This window comes from Drosophila hydei, unplaced genomic scaffold, assembly GCF_003285905.1.
Source record: "Drosophila hydei strain 15085-1641.00,03,60 unplaced genomic scaffold, DhydRS2 tig00008144-arrow-arrow-pilon, whole genome shotgun sequence".
Taxonomy (NCBI): domain Eukaryota; kingdom Metazoa; phylum Arthropoda; class Insecta; order Diptera; family Drosophilidae; genus Drosophila; species Drosophila hydei.
The window spans coordinates 1,502,993-1,529,793 of record NW_022045849.1 but is presented as its reverse complement, the minus strand read 5'-3'; the positions used below and the strand labels follow the sequence as shown (position 1 = coordinate 1,529,793).

General features: G+C 37.1%; 2 protein-coding genes across 10 annotated transcripts in view; one reads left to right on the top strand and one right to left on the bottom strand.

Moving 5' to 3' along the window:
* Positions 1 to 26,801, top strand: part of LOC111603514 (sodium/calcium exchanger 1) — a 54,489-nt gene that overhangs the window by 21,178 nt on the left and 6,510 nt on the right. For 5 of the 9 annotated variants that reach the window (XM_023321131.2, XM_030225842.1, XM_030225838.1 and 2 more), the window contains 2 exons: positions 25,852 to 25,943; positions 26,451 to 26,465. In XM_023321131.2, coding sequence (XP_023176899.1) covers positions 25,852 to 25,943; positions 26,451 to 26,465 — 107 coding nt within the window. The remainder of the gene's footprint in view (positions 1 to 25,851; positions 25,944 to 26,450; positions 26,466 to 26,801) is intronic. The other 4 variants (XM_030225840.1, XM_030225839.1, XM_030225837.1 and 1 more) reach the window with 1 other exon arrangement.
* LOC111603515 (membrane-bound alkaline phosphatase) lies at positions 21,530 to 23,380 on the bottom strand. Its single transcript, XM_023321139.2, has 2 exons — positions 22,120 to 23,380; positions 21,530 to 22,058 (listed from the first exon to the last, which is right to left on the bottom strand). Exons 1-2 carry the CDS (start codon positions 23,344 to 23,346, stop codon positions 21,705 to 21,707), a joined length of 1,581 nt encoding a protein of 526 aa, XP_023176907.2. The 5' UTR covers positions 23,347 to 23,380; the 3' UTR covers positions 21,530 to 21,704.

Genomic DNA, 26,801 nt, shown 5'->3' with positions numbered 1-26,801 from the left:
CGGCGGAGTTTTTCTCTATGCGTGTGTGAATTGACAATACGGAATTGTTGCTCAGTCAGTTTTTGGGGAATTGTGTTGAATGCGTGAGAGACAGCGCCGCGAATCGATTAAGGTCGAAATAATTTGCGCTTTTAATTGCTGCGTCAGTTGCAAACGCCAGACCAAGTTTTCACGTAGAAATTGACCAAAAAACTAGGCGTAGCTGGGGGGCGTGGCACTGAAATTGAGGTTGAAACTGAAGTTGCGGCGGCTGGAACTGGAGCTGGCATTCATCTTGTTGTTTTTGTCAGCACCTGGCACCTGGCACCTGGTACCTGCTCGCATTGCTTGCAAATGGCCTTTGTTAGTGTGAACAGCACATGACATACACGCACAAGCTCACATGTACACGAACACACACACACACAAACGCATTTAGGACATTGAATCGAGTCGATTTACCTACATGACTTTGGCTACCAAATGTGTGTGTGCCCCCAGCTGAGGCAAGGTCTGTCATGCTGCGTGCCACATAGCCATATACACCCTCATATAAACCCACACACAGACACACATATAGGCAGTCAGCCCGCTGCGTGCGTCGTGTTTGTCAGGGTTAAAGTGCAAAATCTAATTAATTTTGTAAAATTAGCTCGTTTAGAAAATATTTTGCTTAAATCACATAAATACGAAGTTAGTCAACTTGTTTTTGTTTCTTGCTGTGCTCTGAGTAGTTAGTTCTTCTTAGGTGTAACATATCATATGTAGAAGAACTAAGAGGAAATTTCACAGAGACAGAGTTCTATATCTTGTCAAATTATAAAATTGTGTTTTTACATATATAAACTTCCCAATGTATATATTTTATACAAGTAATAATACAATAGGCTCAATGTTTTTGTTAAACAGGCAAAAGAAGGCGTGTCAGATGCTACAACGAATATATGATCTTGATTTGGCAAGATTGACACAGATCTAGCCGTTTCCGTCGGGTTGTCTGTGCCTTAAAGCCCAATAGCTAGATGCTTGAAATATATGCGTCTCTATAACATGTGCAGTTCGAGTTAATCATTATTTGTGCGATAACTAGTCCCATTTGCGTATTATCGATAATAATCGATATGCTTCGAATATTGAAATATTTGCTCTGTACAGGATTCAGGGTATCCCCTATCAACTATAACACTCTTGTATAGAGAGTAAAATTGAGTTTTGCTATCTTCGAAATTTGGTGCTTTATTTAAGATTTATTTTTCAAGACGCTTAAAATCCATTTCTTCTTTCTTCAAGCTTAGTTATATTTGCTTTACAGCAAATGTCTTGCATTCCCATTCCAATTCTGTATATTAATATAATTTTTTCAGGCCTTGAATGGTTTCATGCCCCGATTCAAGTCAAGCTCAACTTAACTATTATCGAACTTAAATGCAGCTCAAGAAATTGTAAACTTAATGAGATTTTTTGGGTAGACATAAATCAAAACCTAAATTAACTTTTTGGCAAGTAATTTTGTTTTGATATATTTATTGTGCTCCTATGTTTAGTACTCCAAGCAAGTTGTACTAAATTTTCATTTATATTATATAGAGCACAATATCTCTTTTGTTGTATGTCTTTACGCGCTGACTGGTTTATTCACTCGTTTGTCTTTCTTTTCATCTTTTCGCTGATTTGCAGCTTTGCATAAATTGTTTTGCTGCGCCATGGGGCTCTGTCTGTGTGTCTATTAAAAACTGTCTGCTTGCTGCACATCAACAGCTATGCCAAGCTGCGTCTGGCTTTCCCTCCCTGTCTGTCTCTCTGACACATTACATAAATTTTTGTGGTTCTGCATTATTTCATAATAAGCCACAAACCGGAGCAGACAATTAGACGTGCCAAGCGCCAGGGGACAGCTTTAACAGAAAACAGAAAATAGAAAAAAAAAAAAATTAAGTGGCAACGCTGTCAGGCGCCATTTTGTGTGCCTCTCATAATGGTCGTTAAGCTGTCGTTTGCTGTGCCGCAGCTGAACTCGCTGCCATTTCCATTGTGCAAATAGTTTTCCATGTTTGACAGTGTCAAGTGGCATCCACATTGCTGCAATTGCTTCATTCCTTCTATCCATCTCTCAATATGGCCTTAAGGCAATTATTTGCCCAGTTTTAAACGTTTCAATTTTCTTTGCCTCGTTTGTCGCATTTAATTCACATTTCCATTTACTGTTTCTCTCTCACTCTGCCTCTTTCTCTCTCACGCTCTTTCTTTCTCTCTCATTCTCTTTCATGTCCGGGGTATTCCCTGGACGCTATCGCCGAGCAGTTACAGCCACTCAAGTTGGAATGACTTACTTCGAATTCAGTTTCTCATATACCCTGTAAAATGAAATTATTATAAAAAGAGTATATTAATCAATTATCTAAAAAAATCTGACCAAAAATAATATTTTCAAATTGCATTATCTGGAAATGTTATACATTCTGGATAACTAAAATTATATAAAATATGTCCTAAAGGGTATCTAGCGCAATCAACTGTCGCATACATAAGAGATTTTTTAATTCAAGCTGCTCCTAATCAATACATATTTTAAATGCTTCTTGAATTGCTTTAATATTTAATACTGGGTATTTGGTAGTCAGTAACCATTTAATTTTACCTCAATTGATTTATTATTTAATGTTATCTAAAGTAAATTGCTTGCTTGTACATAAAGTATATATATTCTGGTTATTTCTAACATTGTATTTTTTTAGGGTATCTGTGAGTCGATCAGAATAATTTGACATATTTAATAGAATGTTTATCTTATTTTGTTTAAAGTGCAATTAAGTGCATATATAGTATGTTATTACACATGTATTATTACAGAGTGTATGCAAGTCGATCACATTAGACCAGCGCATACTTATATGAATTTGAAAATAAGTTTAAATTATGTAAAGTTTATGTAAGTGTAAATGCACACAATGCTTATACAATTGTGTTTTTACAGAGTATCTGTTAGTCGAGTACACTTTGCTAACGTTTTGGCTGTTTTGGCAATAAAAGCTCCAGCAGGAGCAAACGTTTGTGTCCGCCTCTTAAGCCCACATCTCTTGGGTCCGTTTGTCGTGTTACGTATACGCCGTGTGTGCTGTGCGCAAGTAGCAAAAACTTCTGTCCCAGTGGCCAAATGAATGCAATTAGAGTAAATAACTCGTTGTCAGACGTTAAATAAATGCATTTTGCACTTAATTAATCGCAAACTCAAATCTTAAATCTCAAATATAAATGTAAATTTCGTTGAGCAAAAAAACGAAAACAAATTCAAATTTAGTGAGAAAATCTGCTTTGAAGTTTCCTTATTATTGTTGTGTAGCCTCAGCAGTCGCTATAGGGGATTTGCCTGCCCATAATAATTTTCCAAACAAGTTGTGCACTCTTTCTATGTCACGAAACCACTGAAGATGGCTAAAAAAGGTATAAAAGGTTGGGGGATTATAGGCAAGGAAATTTTTAATACTTTCTTCAGAGCATATAAGAAACGAGTTGGCTAAGTGTAGCTCGAAAAATAAATAGAGGCCTAAAAGTGAAAGGTTTAGCTTAATATACTTATAATCTGGAAAATTTTGGTGAATATTGAATATTCTTTAAGATCAGATCAGAACATGCAGGGTACTTTTTAGTCAGGCAAAGAAATTGGACCGCTTTTTAATGAAAATCAAATGCTGTTCTGGGCAGTGGTCTTCTTGTCGCTTAGTCGACTTTTTGCTGCCACTGGCAACTGTTAACTAACCCCCCAACGCCATCCAACACTCAACGTAAAGCTTGAGGGGCCGGAAATGCGCAACAGCAGCCGGAGTAGCAGTTAGAGCAAGAGCAAGAAGAGTGGCAGGAGCAGGAGCAGGAGCAGGAGCAGGGGTAAAGGCAGGAGCAGAAACCGCCATTGCGTCAGCTTTCGTAAAAAACAGCAGTCAGCAGTGTAATACCAAACCAAAATGGTGGCAAAGCCCCAAGCAGAGCGTGGGGAGGGGCGATGAGGAGGAGGAGGAGGAGGATGATGGAATAAAAGTGCCAACAGTGTTGCATAAATTTGTATAATCTGCGTCAAATGCTGGCGATGAGCGGCAGCCGAGCGCTTTTATATTGAGTTATATGAACGCGTTAAGTTTCAGTGCTTGCAACATTGCAAAACTGGTCCAAAACTGGATGCAAACGCTACGCTGCTTGTAAGTGAACATATACTACAAAATATACCTTTAATTACTTACTCTGGAAGCAGCCTAAGATGTCAACAGCTTTCTAGTAGTAGGCTTTAACAGCAATTAGTCTAAGACTTAGAGTAACCCTTAGAGTATTGGTTAGTTCTTGTTCGTCTATTCGATATAGTTTTTATTTCGATTATGTGGTTGGACCTAATTAATACTAATATTGTAATACTAATATTGTAATCTGTACTATACGCCCAATTACTCTTGAATTACGTCCATTATCTATTGGATAATATATATATATATATATATATATATATATATATATATATATATATAAATTACTTAAATATATATCAAGTATCATTATAGTTGGTTAGTTATCGTTTAAGTTGAATGGTTTCCACGAGGTTTGCACGAGAGGTTGGAATCGGTTGCATTAAAGAACAACCTATACAGAAAACCGGCTCAATTTATTGTTTTCTAAATGATTTGAAAGCTTATTGAAATTGCAACTTTTATATATTTTCTTGTTTGATTAATAACCCTTATGCCATTTACTCAAAAACATATTTTGGGGACAAAGGTTTTCTGCTACCTTATCATGTATTCATAATAAGTCCGTCAACAATTTGGGGGTCCTGGAATGAATGAACAGTAAAATATGAATATTCAAATATATTTTGCCTCTAGACTCAACACATACGGAAGGCTATAGCTATTGGATTATAAGCTTTTTGATAAAACCGTCAGATATCCACGGTAATATTATAAAGCCAGGGTTGTAACCCTTCGCCCTCTTGAAAAATTGGTTGTTTATCGCATTGAAATTAAATGTTGTCTTATTGCCTTCAATCGACAAAGGTGTATTTTAATCCAGGTTTTAGTTGTGAGAGGTGCTGCGTACATTCGTAAATTATGAAAACCTCCGAGATTTTATAAACTTACATTGGAATTCAATAATAAAATTAGCCACACTTCGAATATCACAAGGAAGATCAGAACCATCCGCATCTTGACTTTCATATTCAATAGCTTAAAAATTGTGCATTGCCTATGTCATACATGTATATGTATATACATACACATATAAGTGTATGTATACACTTAAGTAACAGTTCGAAGCAAATAATTTTTTTATTTTGTATTATGTTAAATGTGGTGAAATATTATTATGAATGGTTCAATAACTATTTTAATTGTATTTTTTAATTGTATTTGATAGAGATGTTTTGATTACTAAAACGGCCAATGCGGCATCAAAATATCTCTTGAGGGACTTCTTCAACTGTCTATCATTGATAAATGAAATTTTTTTCAAATATCTAAAGTGGCTTTGGGGAAACAGCATCATTTGATGTTACAGGCACCCAAATACATATAAAAACAGTTTTTTTTAAAACAGTCTTGAAGCGAATGATTGCCTTTAATCGACAAACATGATTTTGTTAAACGTGTTGATAATAATATATGGTTCAATAACTGTTTTAATTGCAACTTTCAATTGCCTTAAATAGTGATATTTTTGTGCCTCGCTCTCCTCTCTCGCTCTCTCTCTCTCGCTCTCTTTCTTTCTGCCTTTCTGCTTTCTGTTCCGCTTGTTGCGCAGTTAACGCAGCGGGCTGCAGGATGGGTTATAATATGGGAAAATAATTGTTGAATAACTGTTCTTCTAGATGGACTTTCTCAATCAAATCAATCTCAGAGCGTGACAAAGACATACTTAGACGCTTACTGAACTCCGCCATATGTATGTACTTGGCTCTAACTTATCGAATGATTTGAGATTCATTTGAGACCTCAAATAACATTACCTGTTAGCAGATCTGGTATACCAGTTCTCATATTATAAGATAATAATTTGAATAATTATTCATCTATTAATTGCTATTTATTATCTTTATACCATTTACTGTGCACATAAATATTTATATAAAAGCACTAGTTGAAAAAGGTATTATCTTCTAATATTGTGTATGAAATGCGTTAATAATTTGGGGATCCTAGAATGAATGATTGATGGTTAAATGTGAGGATTTAAATATATTTGGATTTTAATCTCACTACATACGGACAGATATTATTACAGTATCATTTACTGTGCATATAAATATTTTTATAAAAACATTTTTTGGGTTGCAAAGGTTCTATTTTATGTTGATTTCATAATACCTTCGTCAGCTGTGAAGTAAAAATGTGTTGCAACTTGTTTTTTGTGATGAAACAACCAATCTATCTTGACCAGATATTCCCCAGTTGGAAAAGGAATTTTCATCTTTTTATGCTGTATATAAAGACAATCAACAATTTGGGTGCCCTGGAATGAATGATTGTCAGTAAAATATGAGGATTGAAATATATTTGGACTTAAGACTCACCACATAGGGACAGGTGTGGTTAAAGTTGGTAAAGTCCCTTATTGCTCGCATGAAAGGTATAGCAACTGGATTATAAGGTTTTTTGAGAAACCGGCAGAGATCCTCGGAGGCATTATAAAGCCAGGGTTTGTAGCCATTTGCCTTCTTTAGAAGTTGAGCGTCTATCGATACCTGATAAGTTGGATGAAATACGGTGGCATTAAAATTGAATGTTGTCTTATTACGACTTATTGCCTTCAATCGACAAAGGTGTATTTTAACCCAGGTTTCGTTGTAGGCGGTGCAGACCACATTTGTAAATTTAAATTCCGAAGCGTTCTGTCAATATAGATTGAGGCATTATCAAATTCTAAAAGAAATAGTATACCTACATTGTACTTAAATATTAAAGCTATCCACACAGACAATATCATAAGGGTTAGCAGAGTGTTCCGCATCTCGACTTTTCTGTTCAACGACTCGACTTTCCGTTCTCGACTTTTCTGTTCAACCGATTAAAAATTATGCGGTGTTTATGGGATTTTTATACGTTATAATAGCAGTTCGATTCGCTTAATGCTTATGTTAAATGTATTGAAAATTTTTGATATATGGTTCAATACATATTTTAATTGTAATTATACCCTGATCCCATTGAAAATGGGAAATCAGGGTATAATGGTTTTGTGTATGTAACAGGCAGAACGAGGTGTGGCAGACCCCATAAAGTATATATAGTCTTCATCGAGACGATAAGCCCTGTTCGTCTGTCTGTCCGTCCGTCTGTTCGTATGTATGAACGCGTGGATCTCAGCATTTTTGTAGGTCCGTGTATAGCACGCGCAAGGGGTGCAGTGGTTGCGTTGGTAGAGGCGGCGCTCGTATTCAGCTAGGCCCAGAGTTCGAGACCGGTGGTGATGAAGTTTTTTTTATTGTTTTATTTTTTTTTTTAATTATGAAGTGGCGATGTTGATAGAGTTAATGCGCGTTGCGCAAACAATCCGGGTTCGAATCCTGGTCTCATAATGTCGTTTTTTATTTGTTTTTGAATACTTGATACAAACTACGGAAAATATTAATAAACGCAAATAGGACTGGGATCAGGGTATCTCCTAGTCGGGCACCCCGACTAGAGCTTTCTTACTTGTTATCAATTGTGTTTGATAGAGATATTTTAATTTCTGAATAGGCCTACGCGCCAACGAAATTTGGGCAAATTATTTGAATTTTTCTTTCTCTTTCTTACTTATTTCTCTGCCCTTCGTATATGTACCCAGACATATCGTAAGCCACAATATATATACCAAACGCAGGACGAGTTTATTTATTTTTATTTTTACTTACTCATCTCATTTTCTTATCGATCAAATTCGATAATCATAAATTTGAAATCGTTTTCTAAGAGTAGCTTGTAATAGTAATAACTGGAGCATGTGTGTAAAGTATGTAAAGTATGTTCACGTTACCTTCTAGTCGGGAACTCTCGAATAAAATACTTGTATTTGTTTACATCTTGTACTTTTTTATACCCTGATCCCATTGATAATGGGAAATCAGGGTATAATGGTTTTTTGCAAATGTATATATATTCTTGATCAGGACGACAAGCCGAGTCGATTGAGCCCTGTCCGTCTGTCTGTCTGTCTGTCTGTCCGCATGTGTGAATGCGTGGATCTCAGCATCTATAAGAGCTAGAGACTTGAAATTGTAATTGATTTGTAGGTCCGTGTATAGCACGCATATCGAGTTTGTTTCAAATATTCGATAACTATTCGCCTTTAATTGTTATCGAATAAAAACATTATTGAAATACAGTAAATAAATTATATCTCGAACTTCTTAAGAGCTAGACCCTCCAAATGTTGTAGTTAGTTTTATGTATATTTAATGCAATTTTTATTTTTATTGGATTTTCCCCAAATTCTTAAAATTTAAGTTTAGTTGGAAATAGGGCCATTATGTGAAGGCGTTTGCATCTCAACCAAGCCAATAGAATATGTAGATCATATGCTGAAAATGTAATTAAAATCTATTAAGTAAATCAGAAGTTATTAAACAAAACGCTTGCTCAATTTGTACACATACATTCAAATGCGTGTATTCTTTTCTATTCGAAAAATCGAAATTGTGATTGAATTGTACTGAATTATTAGCTGCTACTTAGCTAAAAATTTGCAATTGATGGTAGAGGCGGCTATCGTCAGACATTTTTTATGTTTTATTTTTATTTTTTAATTATGAAGTGGTGGTGTTGGTAGAATTGATGCGCGTTGTGTAAAAATTGTGGGTTCGAATCCTGGTGTCGTACTGTCGATTTTAATTTGTTTTTTTTTTTTTTGAATACTCGAAAATACGGAAAATATTAAAAAACGCAGATAGGATGGGGATCAGGGTATCTCCTAGTCGGGCACCGCGACTAGAGTTTTCTTACTTGTTTGACTCTAGGAACATCGAAAATGGGCGAATAGTGTAAAAGCTAAATTTTTTTATTTACTGTGTAGATTCTATTTGATATACTTAATCTTGTTCAAAATGCTTCATGATTGCATTGATATTTGCACAATGTCCATTAAACACAAATTGAATTTAAAGGTTTTATTGTCCGGAAAACTATAGGTCAATCTACATTCGTATAGTAGTACAGTAAAGTAATTACAAAACAGGGACACACTATTGGAACAGATTTACGTGATGTATTATTTGCTTTTCATAATATCTTCTTTAACATAAAAGTATACATCTGTCGAGAATTGTTTTTTATGGGAAAAGAGCCAATCAATACTAAGAAGGTACTCTCCAGTTGGATAAGGTACTGTCATATTTTCATATTGAAAGTAGAGTCCTTTAACGATTTGGGGGCCCTGTGAATGGAGGAAGCCATGAATAACAAGTAAAGTTTCTCTAGATGGGAATGACCGACTAGAAAGTACCATGACAGGGTATTTGTCGGTCACTTACGCCACCTTATTAATGTACAGGGTATGCTAGTTTGTATTTCTTTAGGTTTACTTACCACATAGGGACATGTGTGGTTGAAATTCGTAAAGCGCTGAACCATTTTAATAATCATTATTGCAATTGGATTATGAGGCCTTTTGAGATATTGACAGATATCCACTGAGGTGTTGAAAAGCCAAGGCTTATATCCACTTGCTTTTCTATACATTTGCGCCGCGGCTGTGATCGCTTTGGCCGGATGAATCACTGTACCGTTGAAGTTGAATACAGTCCTGTAGCGATTAATTGCCTTCAATCGACACTGATGAATTATCACCCAGGATTCATTGTACGATTGGCAGCGTGCGTTTGTGAACTTAACATCAGAGGCATTCTAAAAGTGTTTTCGATGTTAGCGTCTCTAGTTTGTTCAAGGAATCTTGCGCACTTACGCTGCTCCACAGTAGTAGCGTACCAGATACTATTAAGAACTTGAGCAAGGCGACCATCTTCTTCGACTATTCTGACGAATTTGCGAAACACAAATCGGTGTTCGATATTTAAATGCTCGATACGCTTATTAAGCTAAATTATTTTATATATGGTTCAATAAGCATAATAATTATATTTGATAGACAGAAATTGGTTGATTTTTAGTCTATGTTCATTATGTTTTAAGTTCTAAATAGTCTATTCATAGGTGCTCTACACCATCTTTCCTTCTTCCTTTCGGATTTCATCCCTACTCATACCACTGCCTATTGTAGCAATAGCTAAACTTATATACCTACTGTATATATATATTTCACGTATTATTGAAAGTGACCAACTCTCGTACAAGTTGAATGGAATATATTGCAACAGGATGCCATCCCTAAGGATTCCGCTTATGTATTATATTAGTTTTCTGAAGATTGGGATGCTGGGAATCGGTTACTTTCCAAAATAGTGGATACAGAAATGCAATATTGATCAAATAAAATTTTTAATTTTGTCGACTTTAATTTTTTATTTTTGTCTAATTAATTGCCCTCAACCAATTTACATACATGAATATATATATTTGGGGATAAAGTTTTGCTGGTACTTTGGTGTGATTCCAAAACACCTTCGTCAGCCATGAATGTCATTTATATATATTCTAACAGTTCGATACGGTCGTTGCTTGTGTTAAATGTGCTAATAGGTTATACATAGTTCAATAAGCATTTAAATTTTACTTTTCGGTTGTATTTGATAGAAATATTTTGATTGTGATAGGCAAAAACGTGTTCAGACTTGGATAAAATCTGTCTCTTGAATTTACTCCATAGGTACTGCACAGCATTTTCAGCTTCCTCTATATATTACCAATTCCCCTCTGTTTAGAAGAGCATTCTTTAACAGACTTATAGCTCTGATTCAGCATGAGGAAATTGTTAAAAAAAAGTTCGAGTCGAATTTTGTATTATAAAATCCTGTTAGTCTGTGTTTTTAGGCTAATTTTGCAAAATATAAAGTCTCAGGTAAATTTATGATTCATAAATTTAATTAGCCTAAGAATTTGTTGCCAGAAGTAAGCTGCAAAATATATTTTTATATATTTTTGGGCGCGACCAAAAGTAGGCAACAAAATATTTCGTAGCTCTCAAATTGCCCAGCGCTAAAGTCAACAACTTTCCAAGTATAAATACAATTAATAGGGATTTACGTGAGCAACAAGAACAACACATGCTAGACAAACTTTAAGAGAATTTTCTGGCTTTGGCATTTGTTAATTAGACCAATTTGGGGCCGTCGATGTGGCTTAGAGGACAGCCGCAAGGTGAGCTGTCCACAACATTTTTCTTTTTCATGCTGTCGTTTCCCTTGGGAAAATGCCAAATCTAGTTTATGTACAGGAACAGACAGATGTATAAATATATATATGCATAAATCTGCACATCAAATAAAAAAGAAGCAAAAGCGAACATCTAAAATATGTGAAAAAGAATAGCATAAGAAAGCTATGCGGCATTGCCATGTTTCCAGCACATGAGCACAAATATTTTATAAGGCACACATAATCTAAAATTGAAATTTATGCTATCTATATATATTGATATATATATATATGTTTATATATATGTGTATAGTATTTATATGTATGAATAGATATGTATATGTTCAAAGAGGCAGCCGCAACATGGCACTTTTTACAAATCCAAGACAACTTACAAGTTATCCACATCAAATCAGCATGTAAGCAGCGCTGTTGTGTGTGTGTGTGTCTGTATTTGTGTGTGTGCAGCCATGTATGTTGTGTGTTTTGCGGCATGTGCGGCTTTTGCCTAACAAGTAGCATTTCCTGCAGCCGACGGCGATTCGCTGGGGAATGTGCCAACTGTTTAACTGACTGACAACTAGGCAAGTGAGTCGCATGTGTGTGTGGGTGTATGTGTGCTATGTATGCTAACTGTATACCCCATCTATGTAAACAACAACAAAGACAATAACATACAAAGGCAAAAGTGGAAAGCCTCAGCCGAACTAGGCCAATGTTGCCCAGTTCTCATGGCAATTGGATTCCTCCACCTGAGCCATATGGGAAATACGAGGAGAGAATTACAAATAGATATCAGTTGAATATTATTAGTGCGAAATGAACTTCAATTACAAAAACAAGCAGGTTTTGCATAACTGACAATACTTATTTCCAGTACGATTGCCGTTCCCTTTTTTATCTTTCAATTTGGTGGTCTATAATTGAATTTTATCATGTGGTCAACCGAGGCCGAAATAGCCCACATAAATTTAGTAATTTGATTTGATTTTTTGTTAACGTTCAAATTGGTTCAAAATCTTATTTTTTTTTTTATTTTTGGACAGTATTAAATCATTGCTAAGAGTCTATAAAATAATTCAATCTTTAGATAAAGTAATTTGGCTAAATTCATAAAAAGCTTTATTATTTCGATTCTTAATGTTTTGTGTATGATTCGACCATCAATAAGTCAATCATTCAATCCAGGAAAAAAATAGCTTTGCCTACAAGTCGTTCAAATTGGCTCAAATTATAAATTGAGTTTGAAAATTAGGAGAAAAATTGAAGCTAAAAATAATCTTAACTTTTATTAAAATATGCAAAAAATTGAAGCCTAATGCTTGGGCTGACCCAACAGTTGGTTGATTCTTTTCTCGTTTGTAATAATTTTTTTTCATGTTCGGGCTCTGTATAAATTAGCGCAGACTGTTTCAACAACGGGCAGCAGAGCAAATTTGTCTGTTCCCTTGTGGCGCAACCTTTCCAATGTCAATTGGTTTTTGTTGTTTCTCATCATATTTTTCTTGTTGTTGATTTTTTGTTTGTTTTTTGCTGTTGTTGTTGTTGCTTGTGTTTATCATGACGTCGTTAGGTTGATTGTTGCAGAAAGATATTGAAGTGTGTGCTTCTTAGCTGCGGGCCGAACCGCAGAGCTCATCAGGCAGTCTCGTCGCTTGCTCATTGGCTGGCTGGCTTGCTGGCTGGCTGCCTGGCCATGGCTGCTCTTGAGCTACCTTTTAGTTAGTCTTGTTTATATTTATCTTGCTGTTGCCTCTTGTTATTATGACATGAAGCGCTAAGCAAAAGTGTGAGTTTGGTTGCTGCCTTCAACCTGTCGTTAGTCATCATCAACATGGAATCGGAGACTGAGCCACAATTTGGCAACTGTTGCGCCGTAAGACCGAAACAAAAAAGGGTTTCTCCGTGCCGGCGAAAGGTCATCGGAGTACCTTAATGAGTTCCGCGCTGAACATAATTTCAAGGAAAACTTGTTGAGTTATTCAAACAATTTAACAAATGGTCAACACTTGGACTTTGTTTAACTTCAAAACGGCGAATTAATTTATTTACCCTGAATACAAATGAAAAATAATTGAAAGAAACAAATGAAGACAAGCAGATAGCACGATCCTTAAAAGATATATATTCCTGGTGTGAATTACGAGCAGAAACCAAATTACACTATGCAAAAACTTTTGCTTAAAAAATCTTGTATTTTTTTAGATTTATCGATTTTGAGTAAGCCAATTTGATATATAGTTTTCTGAAGGAAAGATAAACGGAGCTTAACTTGAAGCATATGACAAGTGAATCGTTTGTTTATTAATTTGTTTCTATCGATTAATATCGATTATAAACATAAATCAAAAATAATTCAGGAAATTCATCTAAAATATTCTGCATAGCTTTTTAATAAAATGATTTTAAGACTTCAGCTCTCATATTCTATATGACAATATAAAAAGAAGATAGAAGCGAATAGGATATCTTCTAGTCGTTCATTCTTAATTGTTTTGCTTTGCGTTTCACTAGTAAATAAAAAGCAGTTGATTTGCGATGTTGCAAGTGGCATCTGGCGTGTGGCGCGTGGCATGTGTGCCATATGAATGCTGAAGCTTCTGCCAGCTGCAATAAATCAAACAACTCACTCAGCTTGGAAACGCTTTGTGGTGTATGCTGTGCTGTGCCACTGATTTATGCTGTCACATACAACTTAATAAACTGCTAGCTGTTTGGTGGTGGCCCCGGCAAAACATGTCACTCCCAGCGACAAAGGACGCGAATGATGAAAAGGCAGCTTCAATGTCAAAGGTCACAGACATGTCGACTCTGCTTGTATGTGTGTGTGTCACCTGCAGCGCTTTTGACAGCTGATTCTGATTTAGCTCTTGATTCAGATTCAGATTCTCATTCTGTGTAATGTTAGCTAACTGACAGAAATATCTGCTTTGATCATACTAAGAACATTTTGTCCTTGTTCAACTCACGTCGCTGTACCTAGTTTATGTGTTTCTCTTAGTAACAACTTAATTGTTTCATGCCATGCGCGCACAATTAAACTTAAACTGAAACAGAAACTGTGTACCTTATTAGAAATAAGAACCCAACTGCTTCATTAGCTAACCTGTCCTTGGACTTAATTTACGACATCATTATGATATAGAGAGCTGACAGAAAGAGATAGATGAGAGAAATTGAGATGAGAGCGGCTTCACATTGAAACTTTAGCGTAAAAGAATTTTCTAATATTAAAAGCCAACACAGCGTATACTCAATATGTAAGCTATATGAGAAAATGTCTGTTTTGGTTATATATTAAGACATTATTCATTATGCCAAGGATGTTTAATATCAAACGAGCATTGATATACATAAAAAATATGGCTTACGTTGTGTATACGTAATATCTTATGTGATATAAGAAATTTCAAAAATTCTTCTGTCCTCTATCAGTTATTGGGGCGTATGCTTAATATTTAGTGATGTATGAAAATAGTTTATTATTTTAATTTACATCTAATAATCCCCATTTATACACTGCAGCTACTGAATTTAAGAAATATATTAGAAGTTTTCGCATGGCTTACGCTGCTTATACGTAATATTTTAAGTTCTATAGAAACATTGAAAATTTCTTAGTATTACACAAGGTGCAACGCTACGAATACGCAATTTTCAAACGGCAGTGGAACCATGTGTACTAAAATGAATAGTAAATAAACTAATAATAATTTATGAATTTTTTAAAAATGTAAAACAAGCATAAAATGATATTTAGCAATAATAAATTGAGAATATACTTTATGATAATATTTATATACAATTATATGTGATTAAAAGCAGATACAAGTCATGCCGAAGCTAGCCAAGCTCCGCTCAACTTCAAGTTATTTCAGGAGTATTTTGCAGACATTAAAATAAGTGAGCAAAACAATCATTTATTTAGTTGGATTTTGAGTTTAATTGAAATTGCCCAAAAGTGTTTTAGGTAATAAAAAATTAAATCAAATCTGTTAACAAATTGTTCGTTCGGCTATTCAGCAACATTGTGTGTTGAGCAAGATTCAAGGCTATTCAAGGCACACGCGAACTTCAATAATAAATATTTCCAGTCCATTTTCTTTTTTTATTGTTGGTTTTATTTTCCATTTATTTTCAGGCCAAGCACACAATAGCGAATCCTTGGGGAGGGGCTTCTGTTGTTCTTAAGTGGGCGACTGCTTGGCTTTTAATTTATTGTTTTTTCTTTTTTCTGCTGTATTCCGCACTTGGCTTTTGTTTTATTCCTTGGTGAACAGTAAAAGAAAAAAAAAAAACAAATAGCCTGAGCTGAATGCAGAAACTTTGAAACTTTAATGGCACAAAGGCGAGAGACGCTAATGAATGCCGCGCTTGACTCGCTTTATGCAATCGAGCAGCTAAAGCAGCCAAAGGCCAAAGGGCCGCCACATTTATAAAGCTCTGCTGCAGTTGGTTAAACTTTTGCAATTACAACTCAATAAGTAGCTAATTACGAGCACGTTGACGATGCCAACGGCAATTTCCAATTGGCCGTAGCCCGAGCGATTTCCATAATTTCCGTTCATTTAATTCAGGCGCCAAATGCCGCCAGGCAAAAGAATAATTATTTAATTAGAAATTCATTATTCATACGCAACGTTGTATTTGCTTTACGTATTTCATATGCCAATACAGTCAGCTGAAAAAATATTCACGCACGTATCGAAATACCTTTTTTATATTTGTTTATGAAGTACAAATAATATTTTGGTTTTTCATGTCGTTCGTTTTTATCGGTCTCTCTTTTTGCAAGCATTTTTCATTGCTATTTAAGATAGATATGGAAAATATATATACATAGGGACACCTTCCGCAAGTTAAGATTGATTTCCCAAGGTATAGAAAAGTCAAAAGTCGAAAAATATGTTAACAGTGAGCCTGAGCAGTGAAGCTAAGCCAATATATAGATAATATCTTCTATATGCTTTGCTAAACTCAAGAAATTAGTTACAAGTTTATAATGACCTGAATGTCTCTAAAGTTCTTTGTCAAGGAACACTACTTTCTACTTGTGCTTTGTCTAAGATTATTTATCTTTATCGTAACTAAACAAATTTAGTTCGCAATCAATAATTAAATGAATTAACAATTGGCGATGCTATAGACTATGTCACGTTCAAACACTTCTAATTTTGACTGCTGTTAATTTAGATGTCTTCATTACTCAGTGAGCCACAGTTCATTAGCTGCTGATGGCTTTACTAAATGTGAGCTATAAACCATATTTTAATTACAGTATTTATATACATATATATATATATATACGTATGTATGTATGTCTGTATGTTTACATGCAGCACCACCCGCATTTAGCCCAACATCTAACATTTGTTTGCTCGATTTCCATGTCGTGTCATGTGTTGTGTGTATTCGTTATCTGTCTCGATAATTAGTGTTCATTTGCACCCAAGCAACTATAATTTATATTCAACTCTGCGTCTCTCTCTCTCACTCTATTGCCTTTCAATCACGCTCAATTTGTTAAACAAGCCTTCACATTGCTTATCTCTTTGTTTTCATCGCATAAATATTTAGCTAGTTTTTATTTTGCTCGCTGTAAGCGTTAATCTGGATGAATTCGTTCGTTTTTTCTATCATATATTCAATGCACGTGCTAATGTGCCGTTACGCAATGAGTTATGTGTAATTTGGGCATTAGCTGATGTTTAATTGTGCTTAGGGGAGATATAAAAGTATTGATTTGATATAAATTCCAATTAAATTATTTTGAATTTTTTTATTTAATTTAAATTTACAGTCAACTATGAATCAAATCATAATGACTCTCAATTTACTGTATTTCTTGTTGATTATTAACTTAAAATATCATTCCGATCTTCAACGAATATCCTTAAGAAAGCGTCTGTCAAGCTCATTCCGCGTCTGAGCTAATGTACAAATTTCATAGAAAAGCAATTTCTATCAGAATATAGAAATACATCAGCGCCTTATGGCATCATAAACATGGCAATTGGTTTTTTCTTTGCTAAGAATAACCCGAAACGCTTAAATTATTCTATGTGTCTGCATTACAGCAATTTTGCTATCTAGCCAATATTTAGCAGAAGCAATTCAAGTTGGCCAACGTGCAACGGGCACCGAGCAGGTGCTCAATTACGTGAAATTTTCCATGAATTTTCAATGTGTGTGGGCGGGTTGTGTCAATACGTGATAGAACAAGCAAACGCCTGGCCGGGCGCCTGTTCGCAGTGTCTGCAATGTCTTTCTGAATGACTGGAAAAAATCAACACAATTAAATTTTCAATTTATAAAATTGACGCTCTTGAACTGTGCACTTAAATTGTGCCAGCAGCAGTGGCAAGAACAACAACAAAAACAACAGCAGCAGCAATAGTAATAATGACAGCAATATTCTTGTACTGGCTGCAAAACACTTGCTAATGGAAAACCCATTCATTTACCCAGCCACGCCCCCAGTGGCGCTAGCACTGGCTGCCTCCAAAGTTGTTGTTGAGTACAAATCACATTTGTTAACTGCAATGCCCGGGCAAGTGCTAGCAAGTGCCTCTCTGTGTTGGCAGCGGCAGCAATTTGCATATTGTGTGTGAGTATGAATGTGTATGTATGTGTGTGTGTGTCTGGGTGTGTGTGTTTGGTTGCTTTGGGCTAGGCAGCCATACATTTATTGATCTATGTCAAGTGTAGCCTACTTGGCAGGCGCTGCTAGCGCCACCTGTTGGCTGACAGAAGCAACATGCAAGGCTCATTTCAAAGCAGACAAAACTCAAAACTTGAACGCAGTTTTGTATCTTCCTTTCACGCTGGTGTCAACTTCAGTCACTACAACAGTTCCGAATTCCCGCTTGATAAAAATCGTTTTCTCACACACCCGAAACGGAATTAAATTGAATGCGCGCGACATGGGCAATTGACAGGTACTGTCTACGTGTATATCCGGTCACTGGCATGTCCTGTCAGCAGCCAGGCTATGCAATTTCCACACTCAATCAGAGAGTCTATCGAGATTCTTTGCCATTTCTTGTTTGGCGACAATCGAGGCGGAAAATTCATTTAAATTTGTTGAATAAGCATTTCATGTACGTTTATTTATATACATATATAAACAGGTATATATGCATATCAGGCCGGTGTATTTATCTATATTGGAATATCAGATAAACAAGGTTTGGCTGCGTAATGATGCAGTCTGAACTTATTTATATTATATATTGTGAGCAATATTTATATTTATTGTTATAATTTATTCACTTCCAACTCTCTCTATAATATATCCATATGCTGATTCAATTGGAGTCTCCCTATATCAAACTTGAAATCAATTTGTGATAAAAACTAGCTTCCACTTGGTCCTGCAGTTGATTATTATTGATAGTTGATTATATGATATACCACAGCGTCCTTCCCAAAAAGAATAAAAATAAAATAAAATGTGTGTGTGTGTGCGTGGGTGAGTGTGAGTGTGAAGGCAAAAGTTAGGCATTGCATTAGTGGTCTGGCGCTGGTCAGTTTGAACCAGTGACTGCCACTTGTGCCTTAAGCTGCCATTGTCATGCAAATTGCTGTATTTTACTGTAATTTTATTTTAAAGTATTCAGCAACCCGCATAGAGCATTGAGTTGTTGTTGTTGCGTTTGTGTGTGGTTTGAAATTGAATTTTCCCTCTTCGCACGCTCAGTTTATTTGGGGAATAGTGAACGATTACGTATGCTTTAGTGTATATTGACAGGGGACCATAAACGGTTAAGGTAATTGGAGTAGTTGAGGAGGAAAGAAGTGGCGAAAGAGACGGAGAGAGGGGGAGTGAGACAAATGAACATGCAAATACAAATATAGATCTCAAATAAAGATAAATATGCAGAGACAGATACATATACAGATACAGACAGATAGAAATACAGATACAGATACAGAGATAGATGTATATAGATATAGATATATCTATATAGATAGAGATATATATAGATATAGATATAGATATAGATATAGATATAGATATAGTTATAGATATAGATATAGATATAGATATAGATATATCTAAATATAGTTAAATGTACAGATACATAGAGACATAGATACAAAGATATATGTAGTAGAGAGAAGGAGAAATGAGAAGGGATATAAAAAGGTAGAAATGAAAAGAGACAGACAGAAGGCGACAGACAAAAGGGGTGGACTAATAGATATAACAAAATACACAGAGCTCTAACTGACAAATTTATATTTTATTGCATACAAATGAATGAGAATGAAAGTGAAAGAGAGAGAGAGAAATAGCTAACAAAGGAGAGCAAGAGGGAAATTTATAATACGAAGTTTTTACTCATTCAGATTCATTAAAATTTTTCTCATTCATTCCAACTCAGTTGATTAAATGTCAAAAGATTTTCCTTTGGCACGAGCTGCGCCATTTGAATAAAGCTCAACTAGCAGAAGGAGAGAGAGAGAAAGTGAGAGAGTGGCGTATTATCTCCTTCTGAGGCTCGCTCGAGTGAAGCAGCGACATTTGCATAAAATTCAAAAAATTTCCATTTGCAATTTGAGGCACTTTTGTGGCTGCCCAAAGACGGCGGCCGGACTGACCGTCTGGCCAAATTGACCATCGTCGCTGAGCATAATACTATGTGGCCCTGCCGCAAGCTGCACTTGCAACGCTTTCTTCCAGCATTGACACTGACTTGCCACAGTCGCAATTGATGGCCAGACGATATTGTCGCAATTCGACTTAAAATCAATAGACGCTTAAGAGAGGCCAGCGCACAGCGTTTGCCTGTGTCTGTGCCTATGTGTGCCGCTTAATATAACATGTGTGCTTAACAACAACTGAGCCGCGTTGCAAGAACTGGGGCTGGCATGGGTCTAGCAGCCGGCATTGAAATCAAACGACGGAAGTGGCCCAGCGGGCTAAAGAGTTAAAGAGCAGAGGAAGCCGCCGCGAAGGGGGTAGTTGGTGCAAAATTAGCTTTGCCAATGCCAAGGCAATGAATGGGTTGCTTCGTTTAATGGCTGTCACAAGAAGGGAAATGGCCTACAGGCACCCACACACACTCTTACCCACACACATTCTAACGGATATAATTTAGCTGGCAATCAAAGCGGAAATAGAAACTAGAAAATTGACAAATACATTTCGCAATTCGCATTTCGCTTCGCATTTGATATTACTCATGCGCCCCGAAGGCCGAAGGGAACGAATGACGCATAAGTTTTAATTGCTGCAATTACGTTTCGATTTCGTATGCAAAATATTAAATGCTAAATTTTAAATGCAAAATGCAAAATGCAAAATGCAAATGCTCAGCTAACTAAATGCGAGCACGCGTTTGTTTTTTATATTTGCAGACGAATCAGTCAAAGTTTAGCATAAAATGCAAATTCTTGGTGTGTGTGAAGAGTGTGATGAGTTTATGTGTGTGTGTGATGTTTGCCTGCTCGCTGCTTGCTTGGTCTGTGTTTACCTTAACCCAAATGCTGGCCAAAACTTTAACCACACACGCAAGGGAGTACCAAATGCTTGTACCCACACATATATACACACCTGGCAGGTGCTAAATTTGCCCATTACGTTGATGAGCTTTCCATGACTATATGTGTGCCCTACCCTTAGTTCCTAATTGAGTTAGCATAATATTATTGCTGTTTTACAACATTGCTCTACTTGTTCTATGTTTCTAGCCCCATTCTTGAGTTTAAGTTTTGCGTCTATCAGCGCTAGCTAAAGATAAGCATTAAAGGGATTTATATAGCATTATAGCAGATAAGCATTAAAGAGATTTATATACTTAAAGTGAACTCGTTATACTGAACTCGTTTGGTATTCTATGTCTAATCTAACAAGCGACTGTGTATGTGGCTTCATTACAAATACCAAATTATTTTGGTCTGTGGATCGAAAGGAAACATCTTAGACTCTTAAAGACTGATTTAAGGCAGGCAGCAGTCCATAAATCCCCATAATTATAGAAACTTGTTCTGCATATGATTAAGAAGCACGTGTGTAGCTATATTTGCAAAGCCCACACCAAAGCCGAAAGGGTCTTGACACGAATATAACTCAGAAGGAAAGAACAAAGCCTTATTGGCTCAGTCAAGAACTGCTTTAACCGCCTTTGCACTTACATAAGCACAACGTGCTCTCTTTTCAATTATATTCAACGAGTGCAGCTCATAATTAGACGCACGAAAGCTTGAGCGTCGAGAATGTAATCAGAAACTCGATTTGAACTTGTTTTTCCGCTAACATGCGAAAGGCTGAGGAGTACTGTAGGAAATTCGCATTTAATTCAATTTGCAGTATGCATCAAGGACAAGTCTAGAGGCGCTGTAGACAAGGGAGAAGCAGGAGCTAAAGCAGCAGCAGCGGCAGCTCCAGTGCAATCGCTGCTTTTAATGAGCCACAAACTTAATTGTGATGAGCTGCAGTCACGCGGCAGGCGCTCAAGTCTTTTGGGAGCTGGAGCACATAGTGAGGCCATCGCCCAGACAGGCGCTGTAGGCCATCATGTGGGGTATGGCGCTCTGTTCGTAGACGCCGGTAAACAAATGGGACCAGGGACCCAATGCATAGACCAGCACATCATCGCCGCCATGAGTTTCCGAGTCCAAGGGCACGCCCGCTGGAAACTCATCCTCATGATGGCCTTTAATCAGCGTGGTGGGATCAATGCGCTCCATGGTATCGGCATTATAGAAGTGCTCAGCACTGGGACCATTCGCATAGCTGAGAATCATGTGTGGCTTCTTATCGTTGCCATTGGCTGGTGCCGTGCCAAAGACATCTGCGCCGCGATACTACAAGCGGAAGAAATTGTAAATTGATTCAAGGAAATTCAGTAAGCGTCTGCTTGCTTACCCCATAGCCCGAATAGGTAAAGGCATGTGAGTGATCCGCTGTGATCACCAACAGGGTGTCCTCCTCGCTTGTCAGCTCGCGTGCAGCGGCAATTGCCTTGGAGAACTCGATGGTCTCGTCGAGCGCCATGCGCGCATAGTTGTCATGATGCGCATGATCAATGCGACCGCCCTCAATGAACAGGAAGTAGCCCTGCTCGTTCTGGCTCATGTACTCAATGGCCTTGCGTGTCATCTGCTCCAGAGTGGGCTGTCCGCTAGCCTGTTCAAGATCCTGCAGGTGATACAACAAATGATCGTTCTGGAAGAGGCCCATCACGCGCTCCGGTTTCGTTACATCCAATGCCATCAGCTCTTCCGCTGAGGTCACATAGGCATTGCCAGCACTCTCCATCTGGAACTCCTCAATCAAGTCCAAGCCATCTGACCGCTTGCCCCAATCGGCCAGAGTTTTATCCACGAAATTCTTGCGACCGCCGCCCAGTATGAGCTTCAGCTTGCTGCCCACTTCGCCTTTGATCAGCTGATACGCAATATCCTCCACACCGGAATTCTGGCCACAATCATCGGCTACATCCGTATCGCTTTCCCAGTCGCGCTCCGCAATGTGTGCATAAACGCCCGCAGGTGAGGCATGTGTTACACGTGTGGTGGTCACCAGGCCTGCCCACTTGCCCGCATCCATGGCCCACTTGGCAATGGAGTCAACGTTTGTGCTCTCGTCCAACTTGACCGTGCAATCAGTTCGGGGCACAGCGCCAGTGACGCCAATGGTGCCCTCCTGTCCCTTGACACCGCACAGGTAAGCCGTAGCCGTGCACGCCGAATCGGGTACAGTCAAGTCCACGGCATAAGTCTTTGACAATCCCGTATATGGAAAGTGATCAAAGGAGAGCGACTTCTCCTCGCCGCCTAGCAAATTGCGTGCTGCCGATGTCGTTGTCACGCCCATGCCATCGCCCAGGAACATAATCACGTTCTTAGCTTTGCCCACATTCGCTTGTTCGCTCAGCTTTTGCTTGATGAACTGTACGCCTTGGTCACGCCAGTAGGCAGAATTCTCCTCGCCCGCCAGACGGGGCTGCTGCTCTTTTTGTTTGGGCTCCTCCATATCCGGATGCATAGCCCGATCTTGGCAGTATTCAGAATTGCGCTTGCATTCAGGCGCTGCCCAGCTGCAGCCGCTGAGCAAAGCGATCACAATCACGACGTGGTAGAGGAGCAACATCTCGTTGAAGACTGGTCAACGGGCAACGACTGGCGCTGGCCAGTCGTCAGCCAAGTACCCACTTGCAAGACTTCTGATTACGTTGCGGATAAGATAGCGCTGGACACGGTCAAAACCAGCGCAAATCTAATGTGATAATCCCCTCGCCTCTCCCAACCTCCAGGCCTCGACTCGTGCACGTATTTACGACCATCTACGCGAATTTATGGATTTATTATGTTTCATTGCGAACTTGCATCATAAAAACACAGCACGTGAATTGTTGCATATGTGTAAAATAAGTTATTTTTATGATAAGACCAGAGGGAACAGAGAAATAGGGTAAAGGGTGTAAAAATCGTTAAAAAAAATTCCCATTTTATATCAACAAATCTGTCTGAAGCAAAAATGTTTTTCAGTCCAGTATTTGGGTTGGCTTCTTATTTACTGCGTAAAGAAGTTTCGAATTATGAAGTGGGTGACTAGGATACACCCTATATTGAAAGTACGAACATAGATACTTATCGATTGCTGGCATGAGGCTCGATAATGTGTTGTTGTGATATTAACTGGCTTAAGAAAACTGCAAGTCAAGCATGTATATAACATATCAATTCAGCCACCTGAATATACCCTATATTCAAAATCGATATTTATCGATTTTTTGGGGCTAACATGCCACATTATGTGCACATAATTGATAAAGAAGACATAGCAATACTTATATATAAGTAATATGCTAAAGAAGATGAGCTTCTGATATCCTTTAACTCGGTAACTTCAAATATGTACACAGCGATATTTATCGATTTTACTGGCAAGTATATTTAAAATATAACGAACAAAGAATAGTCTTTCTGAATGTTCACAAATCAATATCTATCGAATCAGAATTGTTTTTAAGCTTTTGTCTGTAGATTGTCCAATAAAAATTTACCATCTTAAGCCTTTTGTCCATGGGCAAAGGGTACTAAAGTTAATGGGAAAATCAAGAGTTATAAATAAATAAAAATACCACGAATTATGAACAAACTTGCTGTTAGCTTGTAACTAAAGCAAAACTTATCTAATCGCAGCAGCTTAAATGCCACTCATGTTTATATATATATATATATATATATATATATATTTATTTTGATAGAGATCTGTGCAGATATATGTATATACGTAACAAAAAAGAAGTGCATACTAATGAAATATTTCTTATGGAGCAGTTCCACTCTCTTTTGTATTCTTGAATAACCGCATTTCATTTATATGACTCATAAAAGCTGTTTTCCGTAATGAAAACTTGACCAGGCACGTCCCACACCCACACACACACACGCAACAAGTTTAATGGAAAAGCGGGGCATTTCTCTGCACAAAGTGCAGAATTAGAAACAAAAATAGAAACCGCAAAACTCATTTGGCAAAAAGAAAAAGGAAAAATTAAAATAAACCGAAAAGGTGAAAGGTTGATATAAATGTGAAAGTTGGGAAATGACGAAAGAAAAGTGCGCGAAATGCCACTGACGCTAAGTTTGTATACAGAATACAGAATACTATATATATATATACATCTACTATATATATAGTAGATAGCAGTTGCATTCTGGCGAAAAACTTGCTAATTTTATAAAGTTTAATCAGTTGAAGTTAGTTTTTAGGGACAGACGAACTTTTGCTTGTTGGCCACTTTGACTCGTCTTATCGGACCAACAAATTATGTGCCTGCTGGCGCAAACCAAACAACTTGTGGCATTTTGAGACAAGAAATAAGTAGGTAGTTGTGGTCAGACGAATATGAAATGCCCTAACAAACAGAAATGCCCTGAGAAAAATATGTGGTAAAGGCAGCAGCTGTGACTGGGCTTGGCCAAATTTTTGTAAATAAAAAATATACAAAATTATAAGATAAATACAATTTCATGTTTATGCATTTGCAAGCCTAGAGCACAAAGCAGAGTCAGTTAACATACTTACATATATTTTGGTTCTATACATTCCGATTAAACATATATGTATTATATTATATTATATATTCCTTCATAGCTTCGTAGCTGTAGCTGACAACGTTTTCATGCTCCGTTGTAGAGTATTATAATTGGATTTGCGCTGGGCTTGGCACATTGCCAAATCAAACGAACGCTCTCTCTCTCTCTCTCTTCTCTTTCTCTCCCACCCACTCGCTTTAACAATAATTCTTTATTCTAGCAAAGATTTCATTGCACAGCCTGAATAATGCACATATTTATGAGCACTACACTGCGTATACGTAATATATGTTTTTGTTATTTTCAGCTGCTTCGTTTTTGGCAATTGATTTTGGCCACGAGCGGGGTGTTTGTTCTTGTCACAGTCTAGTTAATGCCGCCTAATAAATTTCCAAATGCTGTTGTACAGTGTCAAGATTACGGCCATTTAGCCAACGGCAAAGCGACCATTAATCAATGCGGCTGTTAGTTATGGCCACGTTTAAGCTGTGCGATTGTATTAACTTGATTTAAGTTGTAATCCATGTGCCTTAATTCTTCTTCTTTGCAGAAAATTCATATTGATACCCATCATCGAGGAAAGTACGTACGAGAAGGATGTCAAGTTCAAAGTGAACATTGGCGAGCCTCAGCTGGCACCAGGTGAGTGTTTGGGCCAACAGGTTGCGAACTCAACAGTTTCAAACTCAATTTTAAAAGCACTGAAAAGCAAGAAAAAATCCAAACCAGCTTTCCCGACACAACAAAAAAAAACAGTTTCACTTCCTGATTTCTCTATATATGTGTGTGTGCGTGTGTGTGTGTGCGCGCGGTTATTCTTACAAAAGCAAACTCAATTTGTTGTTAACCAAATTATATGAAGAACTCGAACAGAAGCCCAAAAAGTGACTCAAAATGGATCTGAATATTTTTTAATAAAGTTAATGGCACAACTTGAGCTGTTGCCAAAGCAATAACCGCAGTTAGTGCACAAGAACACACACACACACCTCCTAACTCACACATATACAGCTCTGCTGTAGGCAATAGCCATTTGAATGATGTGAAGGCAATCATATGGCACTCTTTACTCTTAGAAACTAAACTTCGTTTAATTTCCTTGCATAATTTTGTTTGGTCTCTTTTCGTTTGTGTTCTTTGTGCTTCTAGATTCCGCTCACTACCGTAAGACTTGAATTGTGCAATTAATTAATTTTATTTGAATTGAAAACGAACGAAACCATAAAAGAAACAGAAAAAAAGTGGGAAAAAAACAAACAATTCTTGGGTTACGATTCCTTCAGTTCTTAACTCGAATTCCGTACTGCGCCTAGCGTTAAATTTCATTTGCGATAATTGCGAACAAAAAGCGCAAATTTCTATAGTTTAGTTCTGTGTTTCATTTGATGTTGTATGTTATTCCTTTTTTCTTAGAATCCTTTTTTGTTGGTCGCTAGGCAAACAGGAGCGGTTGAAAAGTAGAGAGAAAAAAGGTTATAAAGAAGCAAAACTCAAAAAAGA